We start from the raw sequence: 15,996 nt of genomic DNA, 5'->3' as shown, positions 1-15,996 counted from the left end.
ACCTGGTCTGGCCTGTGTGTGACACCAGGCTGACAGCAATGTGTTTGACTCTTAACTGCCCTCTGGGTAATTAGGATTGGGCAATAAATGCTGCCCTAGCTTGTGGCACCAACATCCTTTAAAATAATTTTTAAAAAAAATACCCTAGAAACATTTGATGAATCCTCATTTAGGCAACCATTTGCTCACCCGACTTTTGCAGTCAATCTGTAGATTAGAACCTCCCATGATTATTGCTGTGCCTTTGTGACAAGCACTCATCATTTCTTCCTTTTTGCTGCACCATACAATGTGGTTACTGTTAGGGGACTGGCACAGCTTTACCAAAAAGTGATTGTTTAGAACATAGAACAATACAGCACAACAGGCCCTTCGGCCCACGATGTTGTGCTGAACATTTGTCCTAGCTTAAGCACCCATCCATGTACCTATCCAATTGCCGCTTAGAGGTCACCAAAGATTCTGACTCTACTACTCCCACAGGAAGCGCATTCCATGCCCCCACCACTCTCTGGGTAAAGAACCCACCCCTGACATCTCCCCTATACTTTCCACCCTTCACCTTAAATTTATGTCCCCTTGTAACACTCTGTTGTACCCGGGGAAAAAGTTTCTGACTGTCTACTCTATCTATTCCTCTGATCATCTTATAAAACTCTATCAAGTCACCCCTCATCCTTCGCCGTTCCAATGAGAAAAGGCCTAGCACTCTCAACCTATCCTCGTACGACCTATTCTCCATTCCAGGCAACATCCTGGTAAATCTTCTCTGCACCCTCTCCAAAGCTTCCACATCTTTCCTAAAGTGAGGCAACCAGAACTGCACACAGTACTCCAAATGTGGCCTAACCAAAGTCCTGTACAGTTGCAACATCACTTCACGACTCTTGAATTCAATCCCTCTGCTAATGAACGCTAATACACCATAGGCCTTCTTACAAGCTCTATCCACCTGAGTGGCAACTTTCAAAGATCTATGAACATAGACCCCAAGATCCCTCTGTTCCTCCACCTCGCTAAGAACCCTACCGTTAACCCTGTATTCCGCATTCTTATTTGTCTTTCCAAAATGGACAACCTCACACTTGGCAGGGTTGAACTCCATCTGCCACTCCTCAGCCCAGTTCTGCATCATATCTAAGTTCCTTTGCAGCCGACAACAGCCCTCCTCACTATCTACAACTCCACCAATCTTCGTGTCATCTGCAAATTTACTGACCCACCCTTCGACTCCCTCATCCAAGTCGTTAATAAAAATTACAAACAGTAGAGGACCCAGAACTGATCCCTGCGGAACTCCACTTGTAACTGGGCTCCAGGCTGAATATTTACCATCTACCATCACTCTGACTTCGACCGGTTAGCCAGTTTTCTATCCAACTGGCCAAATCTCCCTCTACCCCATGCCTCCTGACTTTCCGCATAAGCCGACCATGGGGAACCTTATCAAATGCCTTACTAAAATCCATGTATACTACATCCACTGCTCTACCCTCCTCCACATGCTTGGTCACCTCCTCAAACAATTCAATAAGAATTATTTTAATCATTTCTCATTTCTATCCAAACACTTTCCATATGTTGGGTTTTTGAACTTAGACCATCCTTCTCTATTGTCTTGATACCATTGTTAACTGACAGAACCACCCTTTCACATTTTCCCAGTCTCCTGTCATAAATGTCTTTTTTGCTCTGCAAGATTTTGCTCCCCATCCATATTATTCATATTGCAGCCAAGCCTCTAATAGCACCATTACTGTAGTGGTTTTTTCCCTATCTGTTCTTGATTTCTTCATTCACACTGGAACTGTGAAAATTAAAAGCCTCCTACAAAAACACTGAAGCTGTTCTTGGAATGTGACGGTGTTGACATTAATGACTAAGAGGAGCTTGGCACAAATAGTTCAAAATGGTGACAAACTGTCCATCACCTTGAGGCAGCATGGCAGCAAAGAAGTGAAGAAAAGGAATCCAAATGTACTCTGGATTCCACCAACCTTGGGACATGGCCTTGACCCTGAATAGATAATGCTGTTGAGTTGAAGGACAGTGGGTGGTAAACAGTGCTAAGCAAAGCTATAACTACAAGATCAGACCAAAGTTTTGCAGTAGTGTTGGTCATGTATTGAGAGCGAGCAGGATCATCCCAATGGCTAGAGTTACACCTCAACACATGATGGTTGTGGTCTTTCTGGAAATTGATCATCTCAGTCCCAGGGCATAATTACACTAGTTGTTTAGGCCATTGTTTCAGGCCTAACCAGTTTCACTAATGCCTTCCTCTCTAGCGTGTCAGATTTTGGAGATCTGTTATTACAGTGTATGGTGCCATTCACAACTTAGAAACAGAAGCAGTCTATGTTCATACGCAGCAAAACCTGGATAACATGCAGGCTTAGTCTGATAAGTGGCAAGTTGTGTCAACACCCAGTTCCTGGTAGTGATTATCTCTAATTTGAAAATATGATCATCTCGCCTTATATTGCTATTGCTGAATTCCCACATTATCAACATGTTGAGAGGTTACCATCGGCCAGATGGGTTAGGTGAATTGGCCATGCTAAATTGCCCATAATGTTAGGTAAGGGGTAGATGTAGGGGTATTGGTGGGTTGCGCTTCGGCGGGGTAGTGTGGACTTGTTGGGCCGAAGGGCCTGTTTCCATACTGTAAGTAATCTAATCTTAAAAAAAACCTCACCTACAAAGTTCCCAAAGCTTATCCACCATCTGCAACGATGGCATGTTCACAATTGCATGAACAAGTGTGGTCTGCTAACACTTAAGCTCAACATCATACAGGACAAAGCCCACTTGACTGGCACCCATCACCACAGTAAATATTTCTTTCTTTCAGCACCATGTCGGCAGAGCGCACTATATACAAGGTGCTCAATAGCAACTTGCCATGTTTTCTCCATCTGCACCTTCGAAATCCATGACTCCTATCACTTCTAGGAGAAAGTGAGGACTGCAGATGCTGGAGATCAGAGTCAAAAAGCATGGTGCTGGAAAAGCACAGCAGGTCAGGCAGAATCCGAGGAGCAGGAGGATCACGTTTCGAGCATAATCTCTTCATCACAAATAACGAAGAGCTTACACTTGAAACGTTGACTCTCCTGCTCCTCGGATGCTGTCTGACCGGCTGTGCTTTTCCAGCATCATACTTTTTGACTTCTAGAGACTGCAGATACATGGAAGCACCACTGTCAACAATTCTTCAAAGCTATGTGTCGCCCCGATTTGGAAATATATTGCCATTACTTCAGTGTCACTGAGTCAAAATCCTGGAAATCTTGGCATCTGCACTGCCTGTGTACGACAGTGGTTCAAGAAGGGAACTTTCCATCACCTTTTTATCAAGAGCTGTAAATGTTGGCCTTGGTAATGCCACTTGCATCTCATAAAAGAATAAAAGTAGATAAATCTTAAACTAATATATATTTGATCAAACACAAACAAATGTCTTTATGGCTGTACATTTTATGTTTATTTTAAAATATCTGGTTACAGCTAACGGTATGAATGTCTGCCGCAGATGGGGTTACCTTAATTTGCAGCCATGCTTTTCTGTTCTAGGGGCAGTTCTTCGATGAATCCTATGGGTTTTATCCAGGACAGATGTTGTTTGGAGCAGCTAAAGTTTTCTCCAACGTCCAATGGCTCTCTGGTGTTCGACCTGTACTGAGCAAAAAGAGCAAGTTTAAGGCGGTAGTTGAAGAGGTATTTTTAAAAATTTAAGAATCAAACCTGCGGTATTGCCTGTTAAATTACCATATTTTTAGAATTTCTCTGGGTCTTGCTCCAGTGCGATCTTGAGAGACCCCTCCCTAAGGGAAAGACCTCCATGTCTGTATCACAGGAGATGATGTAACCTGGCACATACAGGCAAAAGTGATCTGTTGACCTTTGAAATGGAATGGTTAATTTAATGTAATTTAGGAGTTTAATTAGGAACAATGTCTATACGTCTATTTAAATTGGCTGTGACTCTTGCTATAATATGCATACCTTCTGTGAAACTGTTTCTTAAGTATCTTGAAGAAATACTGATTTGCAAAGTTTATTCTAAGCTCTTGTTTTTGTGGTTACTATTGTAAAAAAACTTATTATTAACTAAAATGTTGTGAAGTTTTGCACATGCAGATCAGTTACACTTTGTTATGTGGGAATTGCTTTTAATATTGGGCCTGTTGAACTGTTCTGCTGTGGAAGACATAGCTGGATGAGGTTAGTGTTCTGTGGTTGAGAGCAGATGAACAGTGTGATGGCTGAAATATTCCTTTCCTGGATGGATACAAGTGATAAATGAATCCTGTTGTAGTATCCAATGGTTCAGAAGCTACGTAGACATTTTCTGAGTATCCTTTTATAGTGGATTTAAACAGAGGCATTATTGGTTTTTCAGTATCCGCTTCAGATACAATCAATACAAACAGGGATATTTCAAAAGACTCCTGCAGGTGAATGTGAACCTTATCCAGCCTCTTTCTAACCATTTGTATCCTCCAATTCCTTTCTCCCTCATTTACCTAACCTATTTCTCCTCAGTTCATTTGTTATTTGCTTCAACCACTTCAGAAGAGCTCTTCAGTCTTGCCCGTCTCCATATAAGTTTCTCCAGAATGTCCATTTAAATTTATTAATTCCTATATTTATATTTAGGCCTCTACTTAGAGTTGTAGAGTTAAACAGCCTGGAAGCAGGCTGTTCACCCCAACTTGTCAATGCTGACCAGGCTTCCGAAAATGAATTAGTTCTGTTTATCTGTGTTTGGCCCATATCCCCCTCAACCTTTCCTACCCATGTTCCTGTCCAAATGTCCTTTCATTGTCGTAATTGTACATACCTCTTCCACTTCCTCTGGCAGCTTGTTCCATTTGCGTATGCACCACTCTGTGGAAAAAGTTACCCCTTGGGTCCCTTTTTTTTTTAAAATCTGCCCCACTCTCCTTAAACCTATACTCTCTAGATTTGGATTTCCCTACCTTGGGGAAGAGGCCTTGGTTATTTGTGTTATCTATTCCCGTCAGGTTTTAAACCTCTGAAAGGTTACCCATCAGCCTGCTATGCTCCAGGGAAAAAAGACCCAGCCTATTTGGTTCTGGGTAATGAACCAGGCCAGGTGTTAGAATTAGAGGTAGGTGAGCGCTTTGGGGACAGTGACCACAATTCGGTGACTTTTACTCTAGTGATGGAGAGGGATAAGTGTGCACTGCAGGGTAAGAGTTATAGATGGGGGCAGGGAAATTATGATGCGGTGAGGCATGTCTTAGGATGCGTAGCTTGGAAAGGTAGGCTTCAAGGCAAGGGTGTAATTGATATGTGGAGCTTGTTCAAGGAGCAACTATTGAGTGTCCTTGATAAGTATGTACCTGTCAGGCAGGGAGGAAAGGATCGTGTGAGGGAGCCGTGGTTTAATAAGGAATTGGAATCCCTTGTTAAATGGAAGAGGGCGGCCTATGTAAAGATGAGACGTGAAGGTTCAATTGGGGCGATTGAGAGTTATAAGGTAGCCAGGAAGGACCTGAAGAGAGAGCTAAGAGCAGCAAGGAGGGGACATGAAAGGTCCTTAGTTGGTAGGATTAGGGAAAACCCTAAGGCTTTCTATAGGTATGTCAGGAATAAAAGAATGACTAGGGTAGGAATAGGTCCAGTCAAGGATAGTAGTGGGAAGTTGCGTGTGGAGGCTGAAGAGATTGGGGAGACACTGAATGAATACTTTTCGTCAGTATTCACTCAGGAACAGGACATTGTTGCCGATGTGAATACTGAGTCACAATTAAGTAGAATGAATGGCTTTGAGGTATGTAGGGAAGAGGTGTTGGAAATTCTGGAAAGGGTGAAAATAGATAAGTCCCCTGGGCCTGATGGCATTTATCCTAGGATTCTCTGAGAAGCAAGGGAGGAGATTGCAGAGCCATTGGCCTTGATTTTTGTGTCCTCCTTGTCTACAGGAGTAGTGCCAGAAGACTGGAGGCTAGCAAATGTGGTTCCCTTGTTCAAGAAGGGGAGTAGGGATAACCCTAGTAACTATAGGCCGGTGAGTCTCACTTCTGTTGTGGGCAAAGTCTTAGAGAGAATTGTAAGGGATAGGATTTATGAACATCTGGATAGGAATAATGTGATCAAGGATAGTCAGCATGGTTTTGTGAAGGGCAGGTCGTGCCTCACAAACCTTATTGAATTCTTTGAGAAGGTGACTAAGGAGGTGGACGAGGGGAAAGCGGTAGATGTGATGTATATGGATTTTAGTAAGGCGTTTGATAAGGTTCCCCATGGTAGACTACTGCAAAAAATACGGAGGTATGGCATTGAGGGTGAGTTGGAGGTTTGGATTAGGAATTGGCTGGCTGGAAGAAGACAGAGGGTAGTAGTTGATGGTAAAGGTTCATCTTGGAGTGCCGTTACTAGCGGTGTTCCGCAAGGATCTGTTTTGGAACCATTGCTGTTTGTCATTTTTATAAATGACCTGGAGGAGGGGCTAGAAGGTTGGGTGAGCAAATTTGCGGATGATACGAAAGTTGGAGGAGTTGTTGACAGTGAGGAAGGATGTGTCCGGTTACAGCGGGATATAGATAAGCTGCAGAACTGGGCAGAAAGGTGGCAAATGGAGTTCAATGTAGGTAAGTGTGAGGTGATTCACTTTGGTAAGAGTAACAAAAAGATGGGGTACTGGGCTAATGGTCGGATACTTGGTAGTGTGGATGAGCAGAGGGATCTTGGTGTCCATGTACACAGATCTTTGAAAGTTGCCACCCAGGTAAATAGTGCGGTGAAGAAGGCATATGGCGTACTGGCTTTTATTGATAGAGGAATTGAGTTCCGGAGTCTTGAGGTCATGTTGCAGTTGTATAAGACTCTGGTGCGGCCGCACCTGGAGTATTGTGTGCAGTTTTGGTCGCCATACTATAGGAAGGATGTGGAGGCACTGGAACGGGTGCAGAGGAGGTTTACCAGGATGTTGCCTGGTATGGTAGAAAGATCATATGAGGAAAGGCTGAGGCACTTGGTGCTGTTTTCATTGGAGAAAAGAAGGTTTAGGGGTGACTTGATAGAGGTGTACAAGATGATTAGGGGTTTAGATAGGGTTGACCGTGAGAACCTTTTTCCACGTATGGAGTCAGCTATTACGAGGGGCATAGCTTTAAATTAAGGGGTGGTAGGTATAGGACAGATGTTAGGGGCAGGTTCTTTACTCAGCGAGTCGTGAGTTCATGGAATGCCCTGTCAGTAGCAGTGGTGGACTCTCCCTCTTTATGGGCATTTAAGCGGGCATTGGATAGGCTTGTGGAGGATAGTGGGCTAGTGTAGGTTAGGTGGGCTTGGATCGGCGCAACATCAAGGGCCAAAGGGCCTGTACTGCGCTGTAATCTTCTATGGTCTATCTTTATAACTCGAATTTTCCAATCTCCGTAACATCCCTAGTAAATCATTTTTGCACCTTTTCCAGTTTAATAACATCCTTCCTACAGCAGGATGACCAGAACTGTATATCAAATGTGGCCTTACCAATATCTTGTAAAGCTCTAACTTGAAGTTCCAACTCCAATACTTGACACTGTGACAGATTGAAGGCAAATGTGCCAAACTTAGTCTTCACCACCCTGTATACAAGGAACAATGTACTCTTCAATCTGTTTGCCAACGCTGTCCAGGGACGACCATTAACTACGTAAGACCAGTGGAGTGCCACAAGGATCTGTGCTGGGTCCACTACTTTTTGTCATTTATATAAATGATTTGGATGTGAGCTGAAGAGGTATAATTAGTAAGTTTGCAGGTGATCAAAACTGGAGGTGTAATGGACAGTGAAGCTTTCACTTGAGCGTCAGAGGTTGAGGGTTGACCTTATAGAACATAGAACATAGAAGAATACAGCGCAGTACAGGCCCTTGGGCCCTCGATGTTGCGCCGATCCAAGCCCACCTAAACTACACTAACCCACTATCCTCCATATACCTATCCAATGCCCTCTTAAATGCCCATAAAGAGGGAGAGTCCACCACATAGAGGTTTATAAAATTGAGGGGCATGCATAGGATAAATAGACCAGGTCTTTTCCCTGGGATTGGGTTGTCCAGAACTAGAGGGATTAGGTTTCGGGTGTGAGAGGAAAGATATAAAAGAGACCTAAGGAGCAACCTTTTCACACAGAGGGTGGTACGTGAATGGAATGAGAAAGTGGTGGAGGCAAGCACAATTGAAACATTTAAGAGGCATTTGGTTGGGTTTATGAATAGGAACGGTTTGGAGAGATATGGGCTGGGTTCTGGCAAGTGGGACTAGATTAGGGTGGGATATCTGGTTGGACCGAAGGGTCTGTTTCCATGCTTTATGACTCTAAATGCTGCCATGGTTGTCTTGCGTTTGCAAAATGCAATGTCTTGCATTTACCAGAATTAACTCCATCTGCTATGCCTTGGCCCAGTTCATCAAGATCCTGTTGTACTCTTACATAATCTTCTTCTTTGTTCACAATGCCACCGATTTTGGTGCCTTTGGCAAATTTACTAACCATACCTCCTATGTTCTCATTCAAATAATTTATTTAAATGGTGAGCAACAGTGGATCCGCTAATTGTTGTGGCATACCACTGGTCACAGGCGTTCAGTGTGAAAAATAACCCTCTACCACCATCCTGTCTCCTATCATCAAGCCACTTTTGTGACCCTAGGTCTTACTGGATCTCATGTGATCTAACCTTACTAACCAGTCTACCATGTGTTACCTTGTTGAGTGCCTTGCTAAGGTCCAAGTACACAACATTTTTGTGACACCATTTCTCATGTACAAAGCCATGCTGACTATCCCAAGTCAGTCCTAGCCTTTGCCAATGCATGTGGATCTTGTCTAAGTCCCGTCCAACAACTTGCTGACCACTGACATTTGGCTTACCATCTGTAGTTCCCTGGCTTTTCCATAAATAATGCCACATTATTAACTACCCTCCAATCTTCTGGTACCTCCTCCGTGGCTGTCAGCGATACAGGTATCTCTTAGGAGCTCTGCAATTTCTTCCCTAGTTTCCCACAATGACCTGGGATACTCTTAATCAGGTTCCAGGGATTTAAGTACTTCTCCTTGTTTTGAGATGTTAAGAAATGTGCTGAAAATGTGTTGCTGGAAAAGTGCAGCAGGTCAGGCAGCATCCAAGGAGCAGGAGAATCGACATTTCGGGCATGAGCCCTTCTTCAGGAATCTCCTTGGATGCTGCCTGACCTACTGCGCTTTTCTTGTAACACATTTTCAGCTCTGATCTCCAGCATCTGCAGTCCTCACTTTCTCCATGTTAAGAAATGTGCCTCAGTTAATCTAAGGGACCCGATATGCTTTCTGTTCTAGGTGCAAGTGGTGGAGCTTCGAGTTTCCTGGATAACAAAGAGCTTTTGTCTTGGTGGAAATGAGAGTGTTTATCCTCCATCTCCAGTTATCACACACGACAATTTGCCCAGGTATGGTGGGAGCTAAATTTCTTCACTGAATGGAAATAGAGTCCAAGAATAAACCAGTAAGAAATATTTTTTAAAATTTAAAGAACTTTCACTAATCTTGTGAGCTTCTCCAACATTTTCTGTTTCTGTTTCGGAGTTAGTTCTCCATCACTGAGAGATATCTCTTGCTGTTTTATGATTGTGGACCACTAGGTCAACACAGTACAGGGATGTGACATGCCAAGAGGATAGTGGTTTTAAGTTTTTGTTCTTTTGTATGTATTGCTGGAACTTGCCTGAAAATGTAGTGAACTCCCATCAGGTGATTGGGAGGCATGTTTTAGTCTAGCATAGTCAATTTTAAAATCGAAATGAAACAAGTACTTTTTAGGTTTTGATCTCTTTCCGATCTTGGTGAATTTGATATTTCATTCTGTTTCACTTTGTTAGCCTGTTTTCTTGCAGAAAATTGTGTACTTTATTCTCTTTCAAATCAAACACAGAACTAGCAGTAATGCATTTTCTTTGCTGAATTTTATGGGTTTATACTTGGAACAAGATGTTTATAATTGTACTTTCCTGCAGTGTCTGATTTTTGTTTCCTTTCAGGTTAAAATCCTTTAAGTGTTAATAGAACCTTGGAAAACATTAAATTTTACAAGGATGTTGCCAGGGTTGGAGGGTTTGAGCTATAGGGGAGGCTGAATAGGCTCGGGCTACTTTCCCTGGAGTGTTGGAGGCTAGAAAGTGACCTTTATAGAAGTTTATAAAATCATGAGGGGCATGAGTAGGATAAATAGACAAGGTCTTTTCTCTGTGGTGGAGGGAGTCCAGAACTAGAGGGCACAGGTTTAGGGCACGAGGGGAACAATTTAAAAGGGACCTAAGGGGCAACTTTTTCACACAAAGGGTAGTGCATGTATGGAATGAGCTGCCAGAGGAAGTGGTGGACACTGGTGCAATTAGAACATTTAAAAGGCATCTGGAGTGTACGAATATGAAATGTTTAGAGGGATATAGGCCAAGTGTTGGCAAATGGGGCTAGATTAGGTTAGTTTATCTGGTCGGCATGGATGAGTTGGACTGGAGGGTCTGTTTCTGTTCTGTATATCTCTGTAACTCTGACTCTAATTGGATTAAACAAAGTCAGCATGAGTTTATAAAAGGAAAGTAATGCTTAACTAATCTATTGGAATTCTTTGAGGGTATAACTGGAAGAATAAAGATTAGATTAGATTAGACTAGATTCCCTACAGTGTGGAAACAGGCCCTTCAGCCCAACAAATCCACACCGACCCTCCAAAGAGTAACCCACCCACACTGAGCACTATGGACAATTTATCATGGCCAATTCACCTGACCTGCACATCTTTGGACTGCGGGAGGAAACTGGAGCATCTGGTGGAAACCCATGCAGACACGGGGAGAATGTGCAAACTCCACACAGACAGTTACCTGAGGCTGGAATCGAACCCTGGATCCTGGTGCTAAGAGGCAGCAGTGGTAACCACTGAGCCACAATGCCAGTGGATGTGTACTTGGATTTCAGGAAGGCTTTTGATAAGGACCCACAAAAGGCTGGTGGGCAAAAATAAAGCATTAGGGAGTGGGGAATATACTGGCATGGATTGAGAATTGGTTGGCAGCCTAGAAACAGTGAGAGGAAGTGGTCAATCTATATAAATTGGAAACAAAAAGCAGTTTCTTGAAGCTTACTAATGACACCTCGAGGTGGGATTGAGTGTTGAGGATGCAACTGGCTTCAGGATATCTTACACAAGTTGAGTATGCGGACAAACACATGACAGATGCAGTGCAATGTGGCTAAATGTGAGACTGTAAACTTTTGGTGTGAAAAAACAAAGGAAGAGTAGTATTTAACTGGTGATATATTGGGAAATGTGATTTGTATAAAAGGATATGGGTGTACTTGCACACGAATCAATGATAGCAAACATGCAGATGCAGCAAACAATTAGGCAGGCAAAGTATATACAGTGTTGGCCTTCATTGCAAGAGAATTTTAGTTCAGAATTAGAGATGTCTTACTGCAGTTATTCAGAGCCTTGCTGAGACTACATTGGGAGTATTGTGCAGTTTTAGTTTGGAGTGCAGTGGTTAATACTGGAGATAGTAGGACTGTTATAGAGATCAGTTAATTTTTAATTAGATTGGAATTTTGTTTTCATAAGTGGTATCAAAGGATATGTATCAAAGCTGTATGAGTCAATTGCAGATAAACTAAAGTTTCAATGAATGACAGAGCAGTTGCTCCTAACTCTTGTTCCTATGTTGTGAATTTTTGGAATTTAGTTTCCTCGATTGTGAATGTTCAATAAGTACATTTAAGATTGAGATTAATAAATTTTTGAGTACTTAAAGAAACAATGGATTGAGAAGCGAATAAGTGAACCTGATGTAGAAGGTTCAATATGCTGTGTACACCTTTGTTCTGATTGTCAAACTAGCAATTCGATTCTGCGTGAAAATGATCATTAGTTTTGTGCTCAATGAAATAAATAGATTTTGCAGAATCTGTAAGTGACTGAATAATTTGGCCTAAGGTTTGTTCTTGCCACTCTACTGGCAAAGTATTAAGATGAACTGGATAAATTGAAGGGCTTAGAAGTAAAACATTAACTGTCTTTTTCTTCACAGATGCTGCTGCTATGCTAAGTATTTCCAGCATTTTCTATTTCAATTTCAGATTTTCAGAATCCACAGTATTTTTCATCAGAATGATATGAAATATGGGTTCACTGTATTCCATCACACAACACCCTTGTGACACTTATCAAACCTAAATTGCAAATATATCAAAACATTGTATGGAATGTTGGATTTGGCCATTATGTTAGCAAATTCTTTGAATTTTTTTGATTAATGATGTTTAATATCAGTATGTCAGAATGTACCCAGTTTATACTTTATGATGATCCTCGGCATTATCTGTGGATGGGTGGACAGTGACTCTCCCATTTCCTCTAAATTACATGTGTTTTGACATGGACTGCAGCAGATGATGTACCCATTTTGTATTTTTCCTTTCTCTAGGGTGAAACGCTTGAACTGTTATGACCATGCTCGCATGGTCCTGGCAGAACGGGCTGTATATGTGCTCCCGGGAGATCCTGAATGTACGGCTATTTCTTCGGAGGGTCCAGAAGGAAATTCCATCATTGCTGTGAATTCTGTTGTCAGAAAGGTAACTTCAGTATGGAGATACTGTGCCTAAGGCAGGTAACTAATAAAGAGTGACTACTCCTTTAAGGAGAGCAGAGTAACTCTTGTATATTTGATGAATGAAGATTAAAATATCAGTAACGAGGTAGTGTTTTGATATGTAGAATAAGAAGGCTATGCATTCCTGGATAAGTTTCAAAATGGGGTAGAAGAAAAGGGGGATCTGAGTTTACAGATAATTAAATCACTAAATGTGTAGCAATACACTAGTAAGAAGACCCTTTTAAAGAAATACAACAAAACAATGGGGTTCTTTTCTAGAGAGGTAGCATTCAATATGAGAGAAATTGTTAAATTTTGAATGGATATGGTTGTCATGAAAGACTGAATAAACTTGATACTTTATCGAAGAGCAGGGTGTTCTGAACAAGGAATTGCAAATTATGAAGAGATTCCACAGGATAGGCGTAGAGATGATCCTTCCATTTGCAAAAGAGATTGGATTGGGCCTTCATTTAAGCTAATCATGCAGGGATTGGTGAGAATGTGTAACTGGCAATATAGGCAAGAAACTATTTGATGGTTATTTTCCTAGGGTGAGGTGAGAGGTGGCATCTGTGGAGCAGTCACACAGACAAACCATTTGATCAGAGTGTGTGTAATTCTGCCTTGTTGTATTTGGATGTCCAGAAATTACAAAGTCAGTTAGAAAGGCACTTTTGCAGATATAAAATAATTTGCCTTGTTTAAGTCTTCACCTCCAGAATAAATTTAAATTTATTTTTAATTTTAGATAAAACGTGGAATTATCTGGAAGTATTTTTGGAATGTCTGTGGCTGAGTTTGGAACTTTATTCAGAAATTAACTTGTCAATGTTCTTTACTTTATATGCATTTGGGCAGTTGTGTGACTGCACCTGATGTAGCTTGTCCTTTTGTCATTTTATTAGGTTAAACGCCTTTTTGACAAGGAGAAGGTGAAAAACATCTTGAATAATTTGGATACCCGTGAAATGGATCATTCTGACAAGTTTGCAGTTGCCTTGGGTGATGGCTCTGTCATGGTCACCTCGAATGTTTTTGGGATCGGTAGCTCTAAATCGAATTTAGGTTGGGAGGGCACGCCTCAACTTGCCATAGGATTAAAATCCCAACCTGTAAATGGGACTGTAGAGAAGGAATCTGTTCTGAGCAATGGCCCAGTCTTCACTAATGATAATGCTCAGACTCAGTTGGAACAAAGAGTAAAAGAGGAAAACTGGAAGGAAATGGGTCAGTCTCCAGTGATACTAGGTGAAGACTTACTGGAGAGTAGACAGACTCTAAAGGCACAGCTGGCAGAACAGGATGCAGATGATGAAGGTGCTGAAGATACTGATGAAACCAGTTCCATTTCTTCTTCTGCAAGTTCAACTGCATCATCACAAAGTGGTGGACACGGGCGTAAAAAAAGTATCCCACTTTCTATAAAAAACTTGAAGAAGAAACACAAGAAGAAAAAGAACAAGCCTTCCCGTGAATTCAAACCAGGTGACAGGTGAGATCTTGATGCATAATGGAGCGAAGCCGTAAGTCAAGGGCTGTTGGTTATAGATTGAGTCTGCCTTTTTTAAAGGGACTAAGACACACATACTAGTCATCAACTGAGCTGTAGCACATAGCAAATCAAGGCCAAGGATAACCTTCATGAGATGTATGGTCAAAGGATGGAAGATGCCATAGAAGTGTTTTCCTTATTTAATTCTCTTGTCACGTTATACTGGGAACAATCTGCAAGTTTGCATTGTAATGCCACCTCCCATCAGTAGTTGTGATGTGGTATATCCATTTGAAGTGCACAGAAATATAAAGATGATAATTTATTGAGGAAAACATTGGAATGGAAAACTAGTCTGTGCATATCATTCAGAAATTGTTAGAAGCATTTTTGAGTTATAGGCATGTGACTCCATGAGCAAAATCGAAATTGCTGGAAAAACTTTACATGTCTAATGGAATGTTCTGAGGAAGGGTCGCTGGACCTGAAACATGAACTCTGATTATTCTCCACAGATGCTGTCAGTCCTGCTGAGCTTTTCCAGAAATTTCTGCTTTTGCTTCTGATTTACAGCATCTGCATTTCTTTCAGTTTTTGTGACCATTCAGAGTAGACCATTTGGATCTTGAGCCATGTTGCTACTTAAACAAGCTAAGTTTGTTTACATTTTTCCTTTATTTTTTTATGAGGGCTGTTTTCTTGAGGGAAAATGTCTTTAAAACCTTGAATTAATCACAAGTATCTCATATAAGTTTACTAATGTAAAATGGGTGAAGACTTGCAATTGAAACCTATATGCAAAGGGAGTTTGTTAACTACAGCCTCTTCCTTGCTCTCAACCTTTTACTAAACAAAACTTGGAAAAATGCAATGATCCTCTCAGATGTAAAGTTTTATTGCCAAGGTATCATCATAGAATCCCTACAGTGTGGAAACAGGCCATTTGGCCCAATAAGTCTATTTCAACCCTCCAAAGAGTAAACCACCCTAACCCATTCCCCTACCCTATTACTCCACATTTGCCCCTAACTAATGTACCTAACCCAGTCCCTGAACACTGGGCAGTTTAGCATGGCCGGTTCACCTATCCCGCACATCTTTGGACTGTGGGAGGAAACTGGAGCACCTGGAGGAAACCCACACAGACACTAGGAGAATGTGCAAACTCCACACAGTTGCCTGAACCCGGGTCCCTGGTGCCATGAGGCAGGAGTGCTAACCACTGAGCCACCGTGACGCCCATAGTGACTAGATTGGGTTGGGATATTTGGTCGGCATGGGCGGGTTGGACCGAAGGGTCTGTTTCCATGCTGTACATCTCTGTGATTCTATGACTAGACATTCTTTACTTCTTGGGGCCACCAAATCGCTTTCTGTTGGAAGATCTATTGAGATTGGATCAAGTTTCATCGTCCAATAAAATGTTTTTTGGATTTTCTTGGTAATTAGTGTCCTACAATTCGTGGGAGAAAGTGAGGATTGCAGATGCTGGAGATCAGAGTTAAAAAGAGTGGTGCTGTAAAAGCACAGCAGGTCAGGCAGCATCCGAGGAGCAGGAGAGTTGACGTTTTGGGTGACTTATGATTAGATTAGATTACTTTCAGTGTGGAAACAGGCCCTTCGGCCCAACAAGTCCACACCGCCCCGCCGAAGCGCAACCCACCCATACCTCTACATTTACCCCTTACCTAACACTACGGGCAATTTAGCATGGCCAATTCACCTGACCTGCACATCTTTGGACTGTGGGAGGAAACCGGAGCACCCGGAGGAAACCCACGCAGACACTGGGAGAACGTGCAAACTCCGCACAGTCAGTCGCCTGAGGCGGGAATTGAACCCGG

General features: G+C 42.1%; 1 protein-coding gene across 5 annotated transcripts in view; it reads left to right on the top strand.

Annotated features, from left to right (window-relative positions):
* ube2o (ubiquitin-conjugating enzyme E2O) overlaps positions 1–15,996 on the top strand; it is a 174,447-nt gene that overhangs the window by 56,879 nt on the left and 101,572 nt on the right. For all 5 annotated transcript variants that reach the window (XM_043715202.2, XM_043715201.2, XM_043715200.2 and 2 more), the window contains 4 exons: positions 3,577–3,720; positions 9,344–9,453; positions 12,487–12,637; positions 13,566–14,152. In XM_043715202.2, the coding sequence (XP_043571137.1) occupies positions 3,577–3,720; positions 9,344–9,453; positions 12,487–12,637; positions 13,566–14,152 (992 nt within the window). The remainder of the gene's footprint in view (positions 1–3,576; positions 3,721–9,343; positions 9,454–12,486; positions 12,638–13,565; positions 14,153–15,996) is intronic.

Source organism: Chiloscyllium plagiosum, unplaced genomic scaffold (assembly GCF_037043375.1).
Source record: "Chiloscyllium plagiosum isolate Xiang-an unplaced genomic scaffold, Cpla_swu_hap1 HiC_scaffold_25, whole genome shotgun sequence".
Taxonomy (NCBI): Eukaryota; Metazoa; Chordata; class Chondrichthyes; order Orectolobiformes; family Hemiscylliidae; genus Chiloscyllium; species Chiloscyllium plagiosum.
This window is presented reverse-complemented; position numbering and strand designations above follow the sequence as displayed.